This window comes from Hirundo rustica, chromosome 1 (genome assembly GCF_015227805.2).
Source record: "Hirundo rustica isolate bHirRus1 chromosome 1, bHirRus1.pri.v3, whole genome shotgun sequence".
Taxonomy (NCBI): domain Eukaryota; kingdom Metazoa; phylum Chordata; class Aves; order Passeriformes; family Hirundinidae; genus Hirundo; species Hirundo rustica.
Genome location: NC_053450.1, coordinates 89,459,557 through 89,482,872, shown reverse-complemented (window position 1 = coordinate 89,482,872; position 23,316 = coordinate 89,459,557). Strand labels below are relative to the sequence as shown.

The window sequence follows — 23,316 nt, the reverse complement described above, 5'->3', positions numbered from 1 at the left end:
TAATGCAGTTATTTCTTCCTTACTGCTGTAGACTTTGTAAGCCTGCATTTTAATAGTATCTGCAAAATTCCTTGAAAGATAAAAGGCTAGATAAGACTTACTTTGCTTACAGTAACTTAAAGAAAAACTAAAAAATATCCCTTATAACCTACCCTGGAGAAAAAGAACCATTTTCCCCCCATTTTACATTTACTAAATTATTAGCATAATTTTATTTCAAATCTGGTATAACTAAAATGTCCCTCCAGGACTACATTTAACAGATGTTTTTCACAAAATAATTTCTTTGTCATCAATCAGGAAGTAATTTTCTTCTGTTTGCAAGACACCTTTGGGAGATGTCAGAATTCAGATCAGAAAGTGTTTTGATAGAAAGGTACAAAGTTGAAAGCCAAGACAGAACAATGTCATTAAGACAGGTGTAGAAGGGAAACAAGACAGCACTGTCCCATTTTCCCCCAAGATGACTTTTCTTGATTTTATGGGAGTGTGATTATTTCAATATTCTGGCTTGTTAAACCCCAGGTCTTGCTGCAGTTTGACATGTATACTGCAAGTACTTAATAAACCTAGCAGCTCCTGAGCACTCAATAAGGAACATCCTGATCAGCTGAAAACAAGAAAGCCATACTAGTCCCCTGGTCTTCAGTAAAATTGGGATTTCATGTGTTCTTGCTTCTTTTACAAAGGTGTCCCCCCACTGTTCCCCCTCCAAATATGAACAGCATTGGTAAGACACTGGTGTAAGTGTAATTATCAGAGGCTTTCATTGGATGCAGTAAGGTCGTTATTTAAGCAGAGAGGATATAATATTCAAATAATTCAAATTAAGAACACTGAACTCAATAGCAAAGTAGGAAGCAAAGTGAGATGATTAAATACCTGTGACACTTCATTCATCAATCCAGCATTAGATGGGGTTTGAGAATTTGTTACCTGAAATGATCATGCATTTGACTCCATAAGCCAGTTTAGGATATATTTTGATCAATATGCAGTTGATCAACTCCTCATGTTAATACTGCAGGTAACTGAGTTTAAATTAGGAAATAAACATATGCACTCTCAGAATGAAGGAAGCTTTTGAGTTCAGTTAGAACCCTCAAATAACACAGTGTTTATACCTAGCTGGGAAAGTACCAGAGGACATCTTCAGACATCACCTCCTGGTTTCTTTCTTATAACTTCATAAAAGAAATAATTTGAAATAGATGGATTTTCTTTAAAATCGGTGATACTTGGAATTCTTTTATTTTACCTGCTTACCTAACTCTCACAGCTGTCACACACTTACTCCCTCACCACATTTATAGATTGCACAGACTTAAAAAGAGGTATATATTTCTTGCTATTGTTGGTTTTCCAGGGGAAAGCTTCTTAGCACTGTTTTTTTTTGCCTGAAACATCTTAGTACTGTATGATATTAAATAACTATAGATTTACCATTATTACCTTTTTCACTCTTTCAGACAATGCATTTCACCAGCAAACAATTATTCTGTGTCTGCTAGCTGGTTTTTCTCTCTTAGTTGGTGTTTTTTGGGTGGTTTTTTTTTGAGTACAGAAGGTTCTCATTTTATCTGTTTTTACGGTTATCTGTACTGAAACATAAATCAGCTGCAAGTGCCATCAGTGCTGCTTCTAACTTCTCCTGTAAAACAAATGTATTTATTACTTTTACTTGTAAGAAATAGTCATCTCTTCAAATAGTTATTCCTAAGAACACATATATAATGCAAAGAAGTGATGCTTATCCTTCTTGGAAACCTAAGCTTGTGAGGACTTTAATTTTCTGGAAAGCGGTACTTGATCAGTGCCTGTGGTGTATATCAGGTCTTAGATACTCCAAGCTGACCTTGCCAGCAGCTCTGTTTTCCTCCCACCTGTTATCTGTCCACTACAGAGCAGCACAGAGCCTCATCGATGCTTAACTGTCAAGGGAACCAAATTTTTTCCAGATTATGTCTCTCTTTATAATGGGTGTTTCTCCTGAAAAGCAATTCATTCAGCCTGGATGGGTGTGGCAGCCACTGCGGCGCAGCCCTCTCACGGAGTTCCTATGTCACATGGAAATTCCCAACTTCAATGGCTCTTGACTTTACAGGTCAGCCTAGGCTGATCCCATCAGATGATCTTCCTGAATGCTGAAGAAAGCTAGCTGTGTGAAAAGCCTCCACCAAGAAAGCCGATCTTCTAATACTGGACGTAATCACAAAGGCACAAGATTCATTGCAGCAATACCCACTGAAGTACTGGAGGTTTTCTAGTCACATTTTCTTTACATATTATTAGATATCGTGACAGGCTGTTGTGCATTATTTGAGTTTATATTGTATTTAATTTTGATACTGGGTTTTGTAATGGTTTCTTCTGTACTCTCCTGTTCCCCTGGAAAATGTATCATCCCAAGGTTTGTCCCTGCTCCTTTTCCTGGCCCATTCTCCCACACTGGAACATAATCCAACTCTGTTCCACTCCCACCTTATCCCTGATAGGGTAGTGGCTTGTCCCTGCCTCTAGCCCCTTCCCACTGGATGAAAGCTGGGGGACCACGGGGAGCTGCCTCTTGGCTGGAGGATGGGGACGGGGCCCAGGCTCCTGACCCAGGTGGGGGCAGGACCACAGGAGAAAGACTGCATAAAGCCCTGATTTCTCCCGGATCAAGTGCAGACCTTCCTTTGCCATCGATGGGGATCTGCTCTCTCTGAAGGAAAAGGTTCACAGCTGCTCTGGGATCTTTGGGGCCCTGAGGAAAAATCCTTCCAACTGTGGTTTGTCTCTCAAGCTAGCTGAGGAAAAAATGGAGCTGGGGCTCCGAGCGAGAGACCACCACAGTGACATGCTTAACCTTTAGAATTTTTGGGGTTTTGCTTTTCTTCTTTCAATCAGCAGTTACTGGTAAATGGTATCTAGCATCAAATGATAAACTAGGAGATAAATGTCTATTACAGCTCACAAGTTTGAAATCCACTTGGTTTAAAATTTAACAAACAGATTTTAGACGTAGATATTTTTACCTGAAACTTCATGCTTCTTTCCCAGAACAATAAATACCCCCAGCTGAAAAGCTTCCTGCACTGAGTTTTGTGCCTGCATTTGTCACACAGCAGTTAGACAGTTTTGTACATGGGTAATGACCTCGAAGTGAAATTGAAAGGCTTTGCATGTGTTGGAAGATTAAGGCTGAAACCTTAGAAGCTGGGATGTGAACTCTCTAATCCTCAGCAGCATGCTACAAACACCTCCCCCTCCTCCATTCTTTTTCTTCCCCTTTTCCAACTTGCATCCCTATAAATAGTTCAGGAAAGGTTCTATCCATTTGGGCAGAAGCTACAAGAAATGGCACAGCAAATGACTGCAAACGAAGAAAAAACATTTCTCTAGTGCACAAAAGAATACACCCAGATCTCCTTCATCCGTAAGAAGTAAGAGCTGTGAGAACAAGTCTGTAAGAACAGACTTTTAAGGATGAGGCTAAAGCAGGATACAACATGACCTATGTTACATCAGTCCCCACACAGAGAGCAACAGATAGAAAATGTGCACACGCATATCTCAAACTTAGTTACCTTGCCAGGGTCCTGCATTCCCTGTTTCTGAAGAGAAATTAAGATATGAGGGCCCCATTCCTGGCGGTGGGCCCAGTGAGTCTGGCCAAGGGGACAGTTACATCCATGTGGAACTCTGCTGGTCCCTCCAGCAACCAGCATGGCATTTACCCATAATGTGTTGGGTAATAATTGTACTATGAACATGCGCCCTCATAAATCTACCGCTTCTTCCAGGGGCGAGGGGATGGGAATGGTTTAATGTCCTTGTATAATTCAACAACTTGAGCAGGTTAGACAGAGTATGTATCAGGGTAGATTTTGCCTTTGGGCAGGTACTTAGCCCGGTTTGACTGCGTTTATAGGTGCAATTTTCCACAAAGGAAAAACAGCTGGGCAGAACTCTTAATAGATTTAATGACAGTATAAATAAGACACTCAGTAGAGGGTTGGCAAAGCAAACACATAAGCATTATTACAGAGAGCATTTGTGGGTTTTACTCCCGCTTTGTTCCTTTCTTAGCCTTCTGAATTTACAGAGGTCAGTAAAAATCTTAATTTAGATGTATTTCTTTTAAATATAATTCTGGTTTTACTGTTACAGTGAAAAACTTGAAAGTATGGCTGTAACTTCTATATTGTATAGATTTATGGAAGCAAGAACTTGGTGGCTTAGTTCAGGAAAAATGCAGGGCAGAGAGGGTTTGATTTGGGGGATCTATACTAAAGAAGTCACTACAAAGCTAGCCAAAGGTATGAACACCTCTCTGCTCCTGTTACAGCTGTGCCAGCGCCCAGGCACAGCACCGTTCCTTTGCTGCAGGTCACTGTCCTGCACAGCTCACATGAACTTGGTACAGTGTATTTTATGAGCTCCTGTTTGGACAGTTTCAATTAACCAATCCCTTTATCTGAAATAGGTAACAGCTGTAGCTCCAACACTGCCTGCAGCTCTGCAGTGTAATTCCCAGACCAGGGGAAGCACAGCTGAGAAGCCAGTGCATGGCAGTCCAGCTTTCCAGCAGGCACAGTGGCTTTCACAGTACTTAAAATGCCACAGATATTTAGCTCTGATTTGGTTTGTCTGTATGTTTATAAAGACTTCAGGGCAGTTAAATAATTGCATCAGCTGGAGACTGTTTCACTCATGAGGATGAAAGCACTTTCAGGTCCATTATTTGTTTCTGAAAAAATAAGGTATCCTATGTTACAATTTTCCACTTATGCATGGAACCTTTTATATTTAAAACAGGCTTCTGTACACATTCTGTAGCTATTGCAACTTTAAAGTACTTTGGGAATATGAAATTAATAGTAGTAAATTTCAAAATTCATAAGATACTGACTATATGTAATGTACATGGTTAAGTGATGCAAACAAAATCTGCTGCATTTCATTCATTTTCTTGCATAGAAAACCTGCATTTTATACATTAGAAGTGCATTCTACTTCATACATCCCGACTACGAGAATTTGTTACTGGTTTGAAACAAATGTTAATTACATGTATGTAGGGAGCTGTCAGTTTTTCCAACATCTCTCACAGTTTTCCTTTTTTTTTTTTTTAACATGCTTCGCAGGCTGTATTCAATCTTCTACCACTCTTGCCCTTAGCAGAATGGTGTCTATAAAGGGAATTAAAACTGCAGGAAAAAGTCTGAATTAAGCAAATATTTAGTTAATATTTTACAAGTTGAGTTTTTTACTTACAGTTTTCTGAACAGGTGCTGACAATTGCCTGTCAAAGATTACAAGATATAAAAAGCACCCTAACGCTTTATTTAATTTTTCTATGTTTACTTTTTTTGTAGTTTATTTTAATTTAATTTCTTGACTTTTAAAGGGAAAAACACACAGCCCTACTTTTAAGTGTGCCCAGAGGAACTAGAAGTGCTACCCACACAGATTTTCTAATACTCCTGCCTTGTCTCCCCTGCCAGCAGCTGGGGAACCCCCAAGCACTGGTATGAGCTGTTTAAGAAACTCAGGCAAAACTGTTCAGTGGGGGAAAGCCCCAGCCAGGGAACACATTTTATAAAATCCTTTTTGAACTCCCTGCCTGTGTCAGGAGGGGCAGGCAGTCCCTTGCACATTAATCCCCGCCGTGGGGACACAGTTGCAGACATCTGGGACGGCAACCAAGAAACCTACTTCTTTGGCATAGAGTGTCCTTTGTCCTCCTGCCCTGCCAGGATTGTGGGAAAACCAGAGCTCTTGCTTTTGGGGTTTTTTTGGGGTTTTGGGGGGGGTTGTGGTTGTTGTTGTTTGTTTGTTTGTTTTTGTGTTTTGTTTGTTTTTTGGGGGGGTGTTTTAGCTTGGGGGTTTTTTAAGGTTCTTTATCGAACAAGCCATGAGATCGTGTGCAGAGGCTTAGGATCTCCTGTTTATCTTAGATCGTGAACTTTGTTGCAGTAGAAAATGAAGATATTTTCACAGTTCTAGAAAGGATATGTTGTCAGCTTGGCCCTGTTTCTTTCTCCAGAAAAATGATCAAATGTATATGCCAAGCACAAAATAAGGTCCTGCATGCATTATAGTAACTTAAGAAATCAGCTTCTCAGCAGCAACACAATCTGTCTGCAAACAGTGAGGAAAACAAACTTTTCAAGATAACGGCATACTCGGAAAACTGAGACGTAAACTTGTTGTAATTCTCCCCTACCATATCATTTGCTCCCTGTGTCCTTTTTCTTTATTCATTGTAGGGGTCTAAATGTAGGATGCAAAATCTTTACTGCAAAAACCATGTAGTTGCACATGTAGCACGTTTTGGACAAACACTCTGCATCCAGTATATATTTGGGGAATATTCTGTTCCAAAACTAAACAATCTGGCAAATCCAAAGCCTTAGAAGGGTGTTTGCCTCTTTTGTTTTGGTAGAATTACTTTCCTGTGCTTCTCAAAGTGCAGCTGGCTGTCTTGCTCTTATGTAAGGCGAAATTGTATACTGGTTCTTTATATGCAGATTGGTTAGGCTTCCTTTACCAAGCCTAGTTGTTTGGAAGCAGGTAAATTAAGCTGTGCAGGCTTTCGTATTGCTGATGTAAAATTAATTCTGACACTGATCTCTCTTCCCAACACTTCGTAAAGTCAACAAGAGCTAAACAGACAATTAAGAAAGCAACTGAAACAGAATTAACCTTTCCCTAAAAAACTCATTGGGGTTCTTTGCTTGTAACTTTAAGACTTGCCTGCTCCAAAGGAAACTTTCTGTTATTCAGGTCAGAACAAATTCCTAAGGATTGTTGCTTTGCATGAGAAAGTGATGTATTCACTCAGGCTGTTGGAAGGAGGCAGAATTTTTATCTACTCTTTAATTTTTGACTGATTTCCTTTTTGTTTATTTCCTCACAGTCATGCTTTCTTGTCACATAGTCACTGTCAGGAATTATGCTCCAGCTCAGGTCATTCTGTCATTTTAAATCTGATTGTTAGAGCAAAAGAAAATGAGGTCAATAATTGCTACCATTTTCTTGGGAACTGGCAGGCCACATCTGAAGTCTCCCTAGAGAAATCTGCTTTAATTACAAGTTAAGCTGATGTTCCCCTGTGTAGAAGGTAGAATTGAGCAGGATTACTTTTAAAAGGATTGCATTGATCTGCTTTGGTGACAGTTTCATTTTGAAATTCTGGTAACAAGCAAGAGGATGGACTATAAAGATATGTTCCTTGGGAGTGTACATGACTGACAGATCCTGCAAATTGGGCAATAGCAGCAGGTCTTCAGTTTTACTCTTCTTTTAAGGCCATATAAGACCTATTTTAAGAGCTAAAATTGGCTTGCATTATTTTAGTGACCACTTAGTATGTTCACAAAGAATAGAGCAAAAAAAGTTTGGAAATTGCAGAAGAGAAATCATGCAGTCATTCAAAAAAGGGCATTTTTCACTTGGAGACACTATGACCCTCAGCCTTTGATACGATTGAGAAATGAAAAATGTGTAAAAGGCAGAATGCTTTCAAGCACTTCAATTTTCAAAGGGTTTTGTAAAACAAAGTAATTATGAATGTGTTCTTAAATCACTTGTCTTCTAACCCATGCAACTGTAGTGCAGAATCCTTCCAAATTCCTTTTCCTTGTACTTAAAAAAAAAAAAAAAACAAATTAAAAAAATAAAAAAAGCTTGAACAGCTGATTAATTTTGCAAAAGCAGTTTATCTCACAATAACTGATCTGACAGTAGCGTGACTGGTAAAACAAGTCTTGCCTCATTTTATGTGAGCAGTTAATATTTTCTATGACTTGTAGCAGGTTGCATAGTCCAGAAACAAGACTGATGTCTGAACAGCTTACATACTTAAAATGTTTTCACTGAAATTCTTCTGCCTCTTAGTGCTTTCTCACCTGTGGTATTGATGGTGTTTTAAGCTGATTTGAGTCCTGACAGAAACCATAAAGCAGCTATTCCTCCATCCTTATTCCCATGTGTGGGATGAGCAGGTTTTGTAGCACTGAGCTACAAAACCGAGTGAAAAATAGACCTCTTGTGAAACATAATTTAAAATCCCAAAGCAGAAGGAAGCTAAATATTAGTGCCCTTTTATCAGAAGTGAAAACTCTGGAGTATGTTGGCTCCCCAGCTGAAAGCAGCTCTAACTGTCCTTTCCAATGTGAGTCACCAACCATCAATGCACAGCTGATCAGGCTTGAGAGAGAACTGTTCCTCCACCATCTCCTGGTTGTAAAGGCCTGTCACACAGAACTGAGATGCTTGCGAAGTGCCCACTTTTGGCAGCAATCCCCAAAGCCAGGCAATCTATTTTCAGGAGTTTTACACCAAGTAAAGTATTCCGCAACTCACTTCTCAAATGTAACTGCACTAAAGCAATACATGCTAGGCTTTGGGCTTTCATCATGCATTATTTTAATTTTGTCAGTATGAGGCAGAACTTGCCCTTCTACTTCACTACAGCTAAAATCTGGCATTTTCAGAGAGCCATAAGAGCTCTCTTTGTGATACCTCAGTATCAGGTGTTAAAACCCAGTCTTTTGGAGGAACGAGGAAAAATAGAAGGCAGGGTATTTTTGGTTAGCGAGGAAGAGAGAATGAAAACACAAATGCAAAGCTTTTACAATTTGATCTTCATTTTGTATCACAATAAAGGTGAATGTTGGAAGAGCCAAAAGTAAATTTAATTTCTGTTTCATTGCATTGGGTTATCATCCATTGCGTTTTCCATTATGTGTGAGAGGTTTTTACCAATCCCTAAGCTGTTGTTTCAGACAAGCAACAGTAGGAAGGGTTGTCTGTGGATTCACACCTGTAGGAAAAAAAAAAAAAAAGAAAAAATTCAGCAGGGAAGGTGGATATTGCAGCTGTAGATGAGAGGGATTACAGCTGGTGTAGAGCGTGCACCTGCGTGTGGTTACAGCCACGAGCAAGATGGGGTGCAGGCGTCTTTTGGGAAAGACCAAGCATCATAGCAGGTCTCCTTGGGTCACTGCCATTCCAAGGTGACCAGTTAAAGCCTGGCCTGCAGCCCAGGCACCTGAAGCAGAGCGTGCTTGCTGTTTTGGGGGCAATGAGTGAGCTCAAAGCGATCTGCTTCTTCAGGGTGAGGAACTTGTACCCAGAATTTATGCTCACAAGTGCCACGTGGGCAGCAAGGCAAATGCTCTGCCTTTAGGAGGCCACTGTTTCTCTTAAAGCTCTCTGTGAATAATACCCATAATACTCAGAGAGCCATAAGATGCCTAAGGAGGGGTTGTTAAGAGAGCTGTGTGCTCTGACTCATGTGGAGGCCACCCAAAGTCACACTCCACAGAGGAAAGTGTGGAAGTTTCTCAACTTTCAAGCCGCAAAGTCATCTGCTTCCCTTTGACCAGAAGGAAAGATAACACAGGAACAGATACTGAAGGATGGGGTTGGCTTTCTGCCACCAGCTGCTTTAGCAGAAAATGGGAATTGTCAGGGGAGGTCTGTGCCAGGTCCCTTCTGGCCTTGCTCTTTTCAGTGGTAGTTTCACTCTTCCTGTGGGAGCTGTTGGTTTCACTCTGCTGTTTCTGCACTGTGGGCAACGACAGGGGATGTTTGCTGGGTTCACAGTTCCTATTCCTAATGTTCTGGTCTGGTTTGGGTGTGGAAACACCCACAAAAAGTAGCATTGGCCCAAATGGAACTGCATAAAGGTGGCATTAGTCACCAGAGACACACAAACTCTGCATGGAAACTTGGTTTAGGTGCACGTTTGCCAAAAGATCAGTTTCTAATTCCCCAAAGAGCAGAGGCATATTATCCAGAGGAAAGATTTCTTCTTTCAGCAACTTGGTCTAGTGGAAGGTCCCTGGCCGTGGTAGAAGGGTTGGAACTAAATGATCTTCAAGGTCAAACTATTCTTCTACGTAACTTGCATTCATATCTGACATCTTCTTATGACTTTCTTAACTGCTTGGGCTGGCACAACCCCCTGACTTTTTGAGGGTAGCCAGCCATCACCACCATCAAAGAAAAGGAAAAAATTTGAACTGAAATAATTCATCTCAACATCTGGATTCTAGTCCCAGCTTGACACATACTTAAGTTTTCCATAGGGAGATGAGAGCCGTAGTTGCAGAAAAATAAATTCCAGAGTTAACTGCTAGTCTGAAGCTCAGGGCAGATTTAGAATGCAAGCTGAAAGTGCACTGACAGATTCAACAGAGAGCAGGTGTGAACACTGAGCAGACACACCTGGCATGCTGGATGTAGCCAGGTACTGCTTTCTTATCTTGGCTGTGCTTGCAGGGGGAAATACTTGTGTAGGTACCCAGCTCCAGAAACAGACACTGGCAATCAGAGGGAAGCTGCTTAGTTACCACCCTCCAGAAAGGGAACTCCAGTACCCTCTCCAAGCACATCCATCAGCACAGTGCAGGGAGCTGGGTACCCAGGCCTTGTGCCTTGAAAAAGGAGCTTACACATTTCCCTTGGGGTGACAGAGCTCATCAAGATACCTCAGCATCACACACCACAACACCACATCCCAGACATCTTGGATGATTCAACTCTTTCTTGAAAGACCTGTTTGAATAGAGAGAACACAGAACTAAAATTGAAGATGAAATTAAATTCAGTTTGCCAGTATAAGGAACATCTTTTAGCATGCCCCTGGTAATTTAGGCAGTTAAATATTCTGCGTCAGGTTTGATGCAAATACTACTGGCAGCCTCCTGCTTCCCTTCAGGTACTGCTAAGCCCTGTAGTAAAATTTCTCTGGGCAGCAATAAATTAAGAGAATCTGAAGTCAAGCCACCTAGACAGCTCAAATGCCAGATAAAACCTCTGGCTACGTTTAGCTATGTCCTTCCATGCTTACCAAACTTCACATCCATTCATTTTTTTACATTAGAAGTGGCTAGCCAGTCTTCTTCTTGAGGAATCCACCAAAAAATGCATTTTTTTCCAGGCAGTGTAACCTGAGCAGCTACTCAGGGGAAACCAGCAAGCCTGCCTTCCCTTTGCAGCTACCTTCCCCTTATCTTTACATCCTCAGTAACACCATCATCAGTTCAGCTCTCTCTTCAGTGACTAAATCAGCACAAGAGAAGGTGTTCAGCACTTCTGGCTGTAATCCCTGTTCAAACAGCTGTTCTCAGTTCCCTCCAGAGGAAACCAACCTATTTGATGAATCAATTCCCCCACCAGTTTGCTTTGTCAGATAACAGGCAGACCTGCAAGCTCCCAGCCTCACCTAGGCTGCCAAGCTGCAGCCAGTCATTTCCAAATACATGCAAAAATAACCCTCAACTGCAAAAAACTGTCACAAAAAGGGCTGAATTTGGTAATATCAACTGGGAAAATACCCAGATATTTGCACATATGCATGCAAGCTTTAGCAGTGGAATGAATCATGTATTGCATGGTATGAAAAATTAATAGGAGTAAAATATGATCTGGTTGAAAAACACAGAAAATCAAACAAAGTTTTTCAGACCAGGCACAGCTCGCACCAAGACCTTTTAGAAATACTTTATGTTTCTCAAACATCGACAATGCTAATCTATGCTTCCTTCAAAGATGCTCTTGAAGTTTTTTAAATAATTTACTGACCACAGTAACAACATTTTATTTATTGGAGTGCTTACAGTTTAATGTGGAAGCCTTTAGAAGAAATAGGAAGAGAAGAGAAACATGCAAAGATGATTATTTTTTTTATTTTCTGTGCTAAAGCTGGAACAGCCTTCTTTTGTTTATTTTTTTCCACCATACCATATTTTTCAGAGATTTTTGCATTACATTAAAATGTATTACACAGCTTGAATTTCCAAAACAAAGACACAGCTCTCTCTTTTCTTGGAATTCTAAAAGAATTACTATATATTTAGATGGAATGGTTCACATATAGTTCTTTTCGTAGCTAATCTTGGCTATTTTCTGCAAAATAGGAGCATCACCAAATGTTCACATATTACATTATATACCTTTCCAGACACAGACCACCAGCAGGACTTCGCTCACTTCCCTTGGCTTTAGTCACTTCTGTCACACCAAATTACATGCCTTTGGAGGAGAGATGGAAGGATTCAGGCAGTGAGGTTGCTACAGAAGCAAAAACATCTCCCATGGGTCCATCTTATGTTGGCAAAAGAGCCCTTTAGCCAGCCCAGGTTACCACAGAGGGCTATGCTTCTTCTAGGGGTTCTGGCAACACCATTCTGCTGGGCCAGGCTTTCGTGGCACAGACTCTGATCCTGGTCAGCCACTGGAGTGGAGAGAATGTCCCAGAATATGGGACACAGAAATTACCATGTCAAGGAAGGACTCCAGTTTCTCTCTCTTCAAATGATTAATCTAATATGCTAATAAAGAAGATCTAAGATAATGTCTCTTGTAGCTATTTTTCCCCTCCCTCTCTCCCGTTGCATCCATGGGACACAGCAGCAGCTGTGTTTTTCTCACAAGCTCACTCCAGCTTGTTCCTGCTTTTGGTGAGATCCATATATTAAGCATAAATTACAAAAAGCAGCAGTTTATTGCCAGCTCCTGGATGTCCTGCCTCCCAATTTCATTGAAAAACTCCCTTCTTATAAGACAAAATTCATAGCAACCTCTGGCTCACCTTTCTGCCTTCTAGTTCACTTTCTCTGCAGTTCACTTGTAAATCCCTAAGTAAGTGCTTTCTTTTTAAAAAAAGGGATTTTTTTTTTTTTTTAAACATGTGTTTTCCCTACAGATAGAACACACAAATCATAGAAGGTAAAGATGACAAAACCCTAGAAGGCTGTCTGAAGCAATCTTTGATGGAGAACTTTCCCTCACTGTACATCTTTGTTCAAGAGTAATTTTAAATGCTTCAAGTAATAAAAAGTGAAACAATTTAATCTATAAGCAGTTCTGAGTTGGACTCAACTTTGCTTCTTTTCATCCACTATTTCAGCTGTTCTAGAGCCAACACTACCATTTAGTAAATCTTCTTTAATATTTGTATATTTAAATGTATGCATGGCAGCATCCAAGATCAGTTTCTTTAAACACGCTGCTAAATTTGGATATATTCCAGTACTTCTCAGACACCAACTATGTATGGAGCAGAACTCTTCAGGGAATCAAGGAAAAAGTGCCATTTAAATAATAAAAATCATGTATGTATTTTCAATCAGGGTAGTTTAAAATATCATTATTACTTCCAGGAGTTGTATCAGAGAGCAGAGGCTGGCACACATTTCCACTTTTTCTTTGAAGTCTGAAATGAGATCCTGTTTTGTACAGTGTATTCTATGTAGCTGTGTAAGAGGAAGCAACTAATTATGTTGGATTTTTGAGGCACTGCTTGACACACAAAGCTTTTGAATTAAAACAAAACAAAACAACAGTAATACAAAAGGTTTCCAGATAGCATAAGCAAGATTGAAAGAAGTTTACTCATTTGTAAGAAGTTTATTTCAGAGGGGTTTTTTGTGTTTCTATTGGATCCAGATGTCCTGGTTTATACAACTATATAAAGACAAATCTAAATCACTAGAGGCCGTGTTTCCAGTGGGCAATAAATAATGCCTAATGACAGATCACTGGTATTTTTGACAAATCAAACCTATTTTGATATCTGCACCATTTAGATAGAATTTACCTAGTTTTTACATAGCTTATACAACTTCTGCTAAAATTACTAGCAAACCAGTGAAGACCAACACTTTCAAAGATATATAAATGTATAACAAGAAGTGATATATTTTTTACATACCTGGTGACTTTGAAATTGTGTTTTAGATGCAGTGGCATGAAAACTAATTCACATATGTGCACTGTGCTGCCTATTCACTTTTTTACATTTCTGTGCAAAAATACTGAAATATCTCATTAGAGAGATCTCTGGTGCTTTATCATCATTGACTTTATGCTCCCCTCAAATCTTTCCATTTGGGTGATATGATTTGCTCAGGTAACCTACTGTCTTTTTAATATATTGAGGTAAATAGATCTTCCACAAATCTGTCAAAAATCCTGCCAAGGAATATACATTTCTAATACTCAGAGCAATGTCCTTCACAAAAGAAACAACATGAAAGACATGTCAATCTTTAGCCTTGCAACCCAAATACCTTTGTTGATAAAGACTATTACAGTGATTTGCCAGAGAGAAGTGAGTTGTCTGAGCACCTGGATTTGTTCAGACTGGTTTTATTTGCTTTTCTTTGGAAATGTGACAGATCATGTTGAGCAAGACATTTGCATCTAATCTGCCCAGAGGTACTATTAAGGACATGTTCTAAAACCCAGAAATACAGTATAGCATCTTGTAGCAGTGTTGACAGGAAGGTGTCAAGACTAGTCACACAAAGTTACCTATGTTTTTTTAAGTAAGAATTTTTTTTCCAAACTATTACTACTAGTTTTAGGTATATAAACAAGTATATTTTCTAAAACAATCTTACAAGTCTATGTCTTGTAAATCTCTATTTTTCTTCCTGTAAACTAAAATAAACTGTACAATGTTGAAAGAGAGGCAAAGGCTGGGACATTCTTAAGAAGAGTATTTGTTTCTCTGCTGCATCTCCTAGAAAAAGTTCCACTCTCAAATTACCAACGAAGGCAAAACAGGCACTGAAATTTTGTAGTGCTAAGTAAGATAGATGCGAACAAGGTTGTTGGCTGGTACAAGTCCTCACTGTCTCATTTAAGCACACTCAGGAGGAGGTAGATTTAATTTCAGACTGGCTCATCTATTCAGCATGCTGTCTGCTCCTCCTAACCAGGTGTAAGAGGTTTCAAGTTGGATCAGTGAAGACAGTAACTTGTGTTGGGCGGGAGTGTTGATTTGCTGGAGGGTGGGAAGGCTCTGCAGAAGGATCTGGACAGGCTGGAATGATGGGATGAGGCCCATGGTGTGAGGTCCAGCGAGGCCCATGCAGCGTTACAGGCTTGAGGCAGAGTGGCAGGAGAGCTGCCCTGTGGAAAAGGACCTAGACCAGTTGACAGTCCATGGAATGCCAGCTAGCAGTGTGTCCAGGTGGACAAGCAGGCCAGAGGCATCCTGGCCTGTGTCAGCAATGGTGTGGCCAGCAGGAGCAGGACAGTGATTGTCCCCCAGTACTCAGCACTGATGAGGCCACACCTCAGGTGCTTTGTTCAGTTTTGTCCCCTCACTACAAGAACAACGTCAAGGTGCTGGAGCATGTCCAGAGAAGGGGAACAGAGCTGGGGAAGGGTCTAGAGCGTAAGTCCTATAAGTAGTAGCTGTGGGAGCTGGGGATGTTTAGCCTGAAGAAAAGGAGGCTCAGGGGAGACCTTATTGCTCTCTACAACTTCCTGAAAGGAGGCTGTAGGCAGGTGGAGATCAACCTCCTCTCCAGGTAACCAGTGACAGCACAGGACGAAGTGGGCTCGAGTTGTGCAAGGGGAAGTTTAGATTAGGTGTTAGGAAAAATTTCTTCACTGAAGGGGTTGTTAAGCTCTGGAGCAGTTTGACCAGAGAAGTGATTTTATCACTATCCCTGGAGGTATTTAAAAGACTGCTAGATGTGGCACTTGGGGACATGGTCTAGTGGTGGAGTTGGCAGAGCTGGGTTTACAGTTGGACTTGATGCCCTAAAGGACTCTTCCAACCTAAACAATTCTATGATCCTTTTTGTCGCAGTGTCCCTCACGCCTGGCAGGCGTTGACCACAGGCTAGCTCAGTCTTTGCACTGCGGCAGGGTGGATCGGTCGGGGTTACAGGCAGGGCGAGTAACCTCCTCCTGGTGGGTTTTTGGTTCCCCACACTGGCGGATGGACCTGATAGCGTCACGACTAAGGCGGCAGAAAAAGGGTCAACTCTCTTTGAGCAGGGTAAAAGATAGTTTATTAAAGGGGAGTCCGACAAGGAGCTTCGCCTCAGACCCTTGCTGCCCAGAGAGAGCCCAGATCAAAGCCCTGCATTGACTTATAAATGGGGGAGGATCCAGGGGTGGGGACAACGAGTCAGCCAATCAGGTAACGTGGGGGTGTAACAGGGGGGTGTCAACTTTTGAACAACAAACGAACCACGAGAGGGGAGAAGGGGATTTCCCAGGCACCAGCCTATCACTCAACGCCTCTCCTAGACCTTTCCAGAAGCCAGGGAAGGGTCCCGAAGTGACAGACAGGGCAACCAAGAGGAGAGAGAGGGGGATTGACAGAGACAGGTGGAGGAGAGGAATGATTGACATAAAACTACTGGTTATATAACCAACTCATAGCGGGGAAACCATTACAGAAAACAGGGGGCACAGTGGAATGAACCATTACAAAAAACTTCTTATAAAACTTACAAAAGTAACTTAATAAAACAACTCGTGCACCACCACACCTTTTCTTTTATTTTGCTCTTTCTTCTTAATATTCTAAAATTACTGTTCCTCCATCTAACAGTTAGAAGCATTTGGTACCTAATTTCCATTTCAATGCATCTGAGAATAGGTTTGTCTACATTATTTTAATATTAAAGGAATATGCATGGTGTTTTGCTTTGTAAGATTTGGACATGTAAGATTTGTTTATGGAATGTAAGCATGAAAGCAAATAACTTTGCATGCTCATTCCTACAAGTCATTCAAATCCATTACAGTATTTTTTCCAAAGCAGCCTGTTAAGTTAACCACAAAACCACTAAGCACAGGAGAAGGTCTGTTTCAAATTAATGCAGCAGGTGGACACATCACAGACAAACAGCAGTGTGGCATTTCCCAAAAGGGAGTATCGTTGTCATGAAATAATAACAGAACTACTGTATAGCTCAAGGAGATAAAAATGGAAGCAGATTTTTGCACAGATCCCACACCTGAAAATCGAGTCACCTCCTGTGACAGAAGCCATCATTAGGCTACTAAAGTAATTGTCTGAAGTTCAGAAAATGCCTTTCTTTATGGGCTGTAGCCAGGACGCTTTCCTAAAAGCTAGTTTAATTTCCTCAGTGCTGTGAAGTATGAGAAACCTTTTTATATCATGAAACATCAGTTTCTTTTGAGCAATTTTTTTTAAAAATTTTTTTTAGAAAAAATATATATTTTTAGTTTTGGAATGTTTGTTGGGTTTTTCTCCAAGAAAACAAGAATGCAGCAGCATCTTGCAGGGACAGAGGTTTAGAGTCTAAGGTGCCAAAAGAATTTCTCATTACCACATGTTCACACAAAATCTGTCCACTTTGAATAATCTGAGTACCAGAATCAGGAGCAGAAGAAACACAAGGAAAGGGCTTGGAAGTGCCAGGGAGCTTGTCCTTGCCTAGATCAGAACCCAGTCCCAGTAAAGAAATGGAGAGGCCAGGGCTGGACCTTCCAGTGTGCAAACATGGTTCTTTATAAGGCAAATCTGTCACTGGTGGCTGCAGTCCAGGCTGGAGATTACCTCCAGGTGTGGAGATATCTGGCATTCAAACACACCCACAGCCTACAGCAGCTCCTGCCCTGCAGAGAGGCTCAGCATCGCTCCGTGTCTCTCTCTCCTCAGCCGGGCTGTGTTTGCTCAGTGTTGAAGTGAGTTCACTGAGCACAGTAGGACACTGCTGGGAAGAAGAGAGGAAGAACCTGCCTGACCTCAGGTTGTGGCAGGGAATTGTTCAGGCACAAGCATGCAGGAAGCCACTGCCCAGAGCTGGAGTGTGGGAGGAGATCACCACATCCAGTTGGGGGAAAGACTGTGTAGACCATGGCTCAGCTCCCAGCTCAGTCAAAAACAGACACAAACCTGCTAGTTTAGCAGCTTCATTGACTAAGATCTCAAAACACAATGTCTCTCTAATGTACCCTGCCTCTTCCTGCCACCCTACAAGGCCTGAACTTAATTACTGGACCTTTAGGTTCTTCTGTAGGCTTGCTTTGTAGGAACTTGGGGCCAGGTTTAGAGAAATCTCAGTCGGCTCACCTTCACTTAAATCACTTAAAAATTTTCTTCTCTAGGTGTAAAGCATTGAGATATTCAGTTGAGGGAACATAATAAAAATGAAGAAGCATCTTTATCTGAGTGAAAACTACACCAATCACTGATGGATTTACTGTGTTATTTGCTGATTTTCATAAGCCTTAATTTGCCTTCCTAAAGAGTTCTGGCTTGGGCAGTTTCCAGCAATGAGGCCTATATTGTTATCTAGACCACAATCTGCCCTAAATTAATTTTTAAAGAGGTTTGGGTTTTGTTCCGTGTACATGATGTTGTGTACTTAGGAAATACTTGTGCATGACAAACTTTTTACAAGTTTATTGGAGTTTTTTTTTTTAATCGTACTCTCTCTATGACCCTGAGATAATGTCTTTTTCACATGTCTTTTTCCATATTTTTTAGGAGACCCTGAAAGCTTTTGACCGGGAAGTAAATGCATTTGTGGACTATATGTTTGGACCTCGAGGTAAGCTGCTCCACTTACAGCCCTTTAAGGAAATAATACTTCTAGAGATTACCACACAAAAAACTTCTAATAAATTTGCTGAGTAACTTCTTATTGAAAAATATAAACCAGGCAGAATCACAGCATTGTCAGGAAGACACCATTATTGCAGCAAATCTATCAGTGCAATGATTTGTGATTCCTTTGTTTCTGATAATAGCAGAGAAATTCAATTTTACATCCCAACGTGGAATAAAAAGCCTGAAAGCCTGTACCTTTCTGAAAGTGGAAGATCTGGTTTGGGACTGATTGTCATTCATAACCCAGTTTGTTTGGTCCAGCTACTTATTAAATTGCCTAATTCAGAAGGATGCTTGGAGCAAAAGCAACCTGGAGGATCACATCCAAAACTTCAATAAGCCAATAGATTGGGCGGGAGAACAGATGCATCTTTTGACTTCCTATTATTGCTTTCTGGAACAGTTTGGATAAGAGTAACTTAAATAATTGTAAAGTGGAGGTGCCTCATGCTTTGTTAGGATTGAAAGAAGTAAATAAACAACCCCCAAATCTAAAACAGGACTGCAGGCAAGGATGGAGCATCAAAGTCAGGGCTAATATATTCAAACAACTACAAGAAAGGGGTGAGACGGGAGCTTAGACAGGACACAGTCCTCAGGGTAGGCCACTGCAAGGCCACCTTGCTGTTGATAGGTCTGGCTTTAACTTCAGGAACTGCCTTGCAAACTTTTACCCATGGTTAAATCCAGAACTGCTGCTTGTGGAGATGGATGCATGATTATGGAGTCACAATTTGTTGCAGTAATGTTCTCCATGTCACAGAAACAGCTGTTGCTTAATTGGAAGAATAAGGGAAAGTGGTAGTGTTCTTAAACACAAGAAATGCTGATTTTTCTTAGCTGGCTGTCTACAAAATCTTTTCCATCATGTCACGCTAGATGTGAGGTTTGAAAGAAAGCTTTCCAGTGAAGAAACACTGAACAGCTTGGGAACTTTGCAGCAGAAGTGGCTGAAGCAGAATAGGTTTTACTAATGGCCTCTACAATAGTACATTTTAATATTAACAAAGAAATGTGATCAGAAGAATAAAAGCACTACTTTCTGGTATTTTGGTGCTTTGTTTTTCCAAATGGACATGATGTTCTCTTTCATTCCTCTTTCCTTGTTGGTCCAGACAAATTGTCTGAAGGAATAAGCTATAGCTGATCCAATTCTGAATAGCACAGAGATCCCTTTGGGCTTTTAGAAAGCCCTTCAATTAAACAAGTGTTATTTGTGTTGCTTGCCGAGTACATCACCATCCTTCTCCAGACATCAGTGCTGAAGATTGCTTTGTTTGTCCACACCTCTGCACTCTGATCTTTAATTTAACTGGTGGTATAATGACACGGTATCATACATTTCCTGAATAGCATATCCTTCCAGTGTGTTTATCCACATAAATCATTCACATAAATAATTCACAATGAACTGCAATCAATTTTAAATCAAATGACCCCGCAGATGAATATCTAATGAATTTGACAGTTTCCCTAAGCATCTAAACCTGCAAACCATTCCTCTTCTTTCTCTCTACTGATTTTTATCCACAGTACATACTTCATTCAGCAGCAAGATGGATTAAAAGGATAGATAACAGGACTCTATTATTTTAAAAACCAATCAATCCCCTATTTATTGTTTATATTTTAGGTAGTAACTCCTGAAATACTTGTATCCCTGTGCAGGTCTTTGTCATCATTACCAGTTGTGTCTGAGGGCACTAGAAAAGACAGAAAGCTACGCTCTAGTTCCCAGAGGCAATCTCTATCACACTGGGAGCACCAGTTTAACACAAGCTGCAGTACTGCCTGACTGGAATGAGGGACAGACTGTCTGAGATCTGAATTTGATTTAGAAATATCGGCGTATTTTTTACCTCCATTCGTTGGTATCAGCTGGGCTTTGTAGACAATTTCACCTTTGTGTTTGCTTTTGAAGTAGCAGAACAAGTCCTTTGGATCAGGGAGCAGCAGCCATGTACCTGCCCATAGGTTTTATCGCTTAATAAGGAGTGGTCTTACAATTTGGTGCTGGTTCACATTGTTCTTATGCTCAAGGCAAATTGAGAATGAGTGAAATAGCAATTTTCTTCTGTAAGAGATAATTTTTCCAGGGTAACCCTTCGTCTGCAGAGGATTGTTTGGTGTTATGCAAAATTAAATAGTATTGAATTGCAGGAGCTAAATCTAATTAACTGGTTGGTTGTTTTATCTGTGAAAGAAACAGGTGGTCAAGAAGAGATGTATTTTGTTAAAGTTATGATAAAATGAAAAGCACTTTTCCTTAATAGACTGTGATCAGTAGCAAGGCACTGGGGCAAACCCATCTGCTCTCTGCACCTTAAAAAGAGCTGAATCTGCTCAGATACTGACTGGCCAAAGCTATACAGGAACTTGAATCAAAATGTTTCTAAACCTCATTGATAAAAGCCTCATACGTTTAAAGAGCCTGGGAGCCCTGCCACTCATTTAAAAGGAGCCAGGATTTCACCCCAAGGGTTTGGCACATCATGGCCAGTCACTGTGAATGAGCTTATTCACGGAGCGATCAGAGCTTGTGGGCGCCTGCTCCTTCCCCTGCTGTAGTCCAGTGCTTTCCCACTGTGACTTTATTCACAGTGCTTTGGTCTCAATTTCAGATGCTGTGCAAGTTCAATACTGTAAAAATAATCCTTTCTCCTATTGACAGTGTAACTTTATAGTGCTTGAACACGGAGATTTAACTGTCAGTCAATAGAAATACTTTTCATCTCTCATTCTTCTGATAACTTCTTTTGAAATGCATTCCCTTTCCTCCCCCCTCTTGACACATAAAACCTCCCTCTGCTTGTCATTCAAGGATAAGTGGAAGTGGAAACAAAACAGTCACGTTCCTTGGCTGCCCTTTATAAACCACTTTCTGCCAGAAACTGTCTTACTCTTCAAGGTATTGAGGTCGTGGTGGGAAATATTCAGGAAGGCTAATGTTTTAACAATTCCTCTTGAAACTGGAATACTATAGAATTTAAAAATACTTCACATGCTGACCTGAACAAGTGCAGTTCTGCTTTTTCGTGGATCAGCCCACATAACTTGTGGCTACTCACAGCAGAATGAAAACTGGGGCAGAATTTATTCTGTGTATTATGATTTATATTCTGAACTCTTCTGAATATTTTTCTTCTTTGAGAAAACACGCAGTTTTGTTATCTACTGATGCTGATTTGCCTTTGTGCATGTAACCTTTATGCACCAAGTGTTGCAATCCTCGGATGGGAGACTTTTCCTTAGATAGCAGTCTTGCTGACATGACTGCTTTCTACATTTTAATTTAGGATATCAATTAAATAAATTAAATCCTTATGCTCCTAAAACACACACTCCTAAGACATCAACACTTAAACACTCAACCTTTACCTGTCCTATGACTCCTGTGTCATGTTGAGAGCCCATAAGGGAGCAGAATCACTTCTAAAATATTCATACCAGTGCTTCACCCCTGGCTTGTGAGCTTGAAGAGATTGTTGGAAGTGTTTCCATCTCACGCTGAGGTGGTCCTAATTAGCATTGAGCTCTGAAGACAGACAACAGGTGTTCTAGCTCGGTAACATGCAACAGAGCAAGGCCGCAATAAAAGGGAGGATTCTGCTGTTGTGACTGCTTTAATCCCACACCTCTCTGCTCCTAGAGGTTTTTTGGGGTCCAAAACGGAGGGAGTCAAAAACTGGAGAGCATTGGACTTCCATGGTAGTGGTGGCCTGGTTGAAAGTCTTTCCTGCGAAAGGGTTAACAACCCTCATGGAATCCAAATTCAACAGATGAATGTTACAGCCACTGCAATGGAAGTGAGGGGGGAAGCAGAGGGAAAATGTAATGAGGAAGAAAGCTGGTGCTCAAAGCCTGGCTCATATGCAGGTTACTCTAACATATGTAAAATTTCACTTTACGTATACCTGTATGCGTGTATTTCTGAGGAAGGAATTGTTGGAAAGAATACAATACAGCAAAATTAGAGTCAATTACTTAATGTTTGGGCACATTTACTTGGTGCATCATCTGTTGCCCAGTCTTTCCAATTTCAGCACAGGCAGAAAAACAGTAAAAAAATTTTTTAATGCACTGTGAATGGCTTTTCTTTAATAATTTTTAACACAAACTTTGTGTTTGTAAAAAAATAATATAAGTAATTTAAAACATTTTCCAAGAGCAAAAAATCTTCCTTTAAGAGCAGAAAGAACTACTTTCTGTGAGACCTGCACAATGACTCCTCACTGACTCCTTTCTTCACTTACTCCATAAGTCATTCTAAAATCTAGCCGTGATGCCCCCTTGTTCTTTCCAGAGGTTAATGACTGAAGAATGTTGCTATGGAAAATTGACTCTAGATTTTGCTCCATCTTGGAAAAAGAAAAAAGAAAAGAGAGCACAGCCCTTTCACTCATGACATCCAATTGCTCATATGACAACAAAGTGGTGCCTCCAGCTTGGCATCTGGGATTAGGCTTTGCTCATATACACTGAACTATCTGATTACTGCCAATGGGATTACTTGTGTGAATAAGGCAAGCAGGATTTGACCTTAATATTTCATTTCGGGAGCAGGCAAGTGGGACAGAAACTGTGAGAAAGCGAGCCCTCACCCAGCCAGACATCTTTTATAAACAGCAAAGTGAATGTTTTGCTTTTCATATTTAATATTTTGGAAAAGTATTCCCCTTGTATGAACGTTTTTTAGTCAGCGTTATGTACCTTTGTACCTGTATGGCAACTGCACAATTAAAATAACACGTGAGCTGGCAACATTACATGCATACTTTGTATTTAATATTATCTGCAAATTGTTGAGCAGATTAAGATAGGATTTAAATAAATATTAAGTTAAAACATTAAATAATTTTTTAAAGCATATAAGCATGGGGTTTTCCCTTTGCATTTACTCTTTACCATTAGAATGGGGTGATTTAAGT

The 23,316-nt window shown here is 40.5% G+C and overlaps 1 protein-coding gene across 1 annotated transcript in view; it reads left to right on the top strand.

The window, feature by feature from the left end:
• ELOVL2 (ELOVL fatty acid elongase 2) overlaps positions 1-23,316 on the top strand; it is a 52,971-nt gene that overhangs the window by 7,378 nt on the left and 22,277 nt on the right. Inside the window, exon 2 of the mRNA XM_040062529.2 lies at positions 18,266-18,329. Coding sequence (XP_039918463.1) covers positions 18,266-18,329 — 64 coding nt within the window. The remainder of the gene's footprint in view (positions 1-18,265; positions 18,330-23,316) is intronic.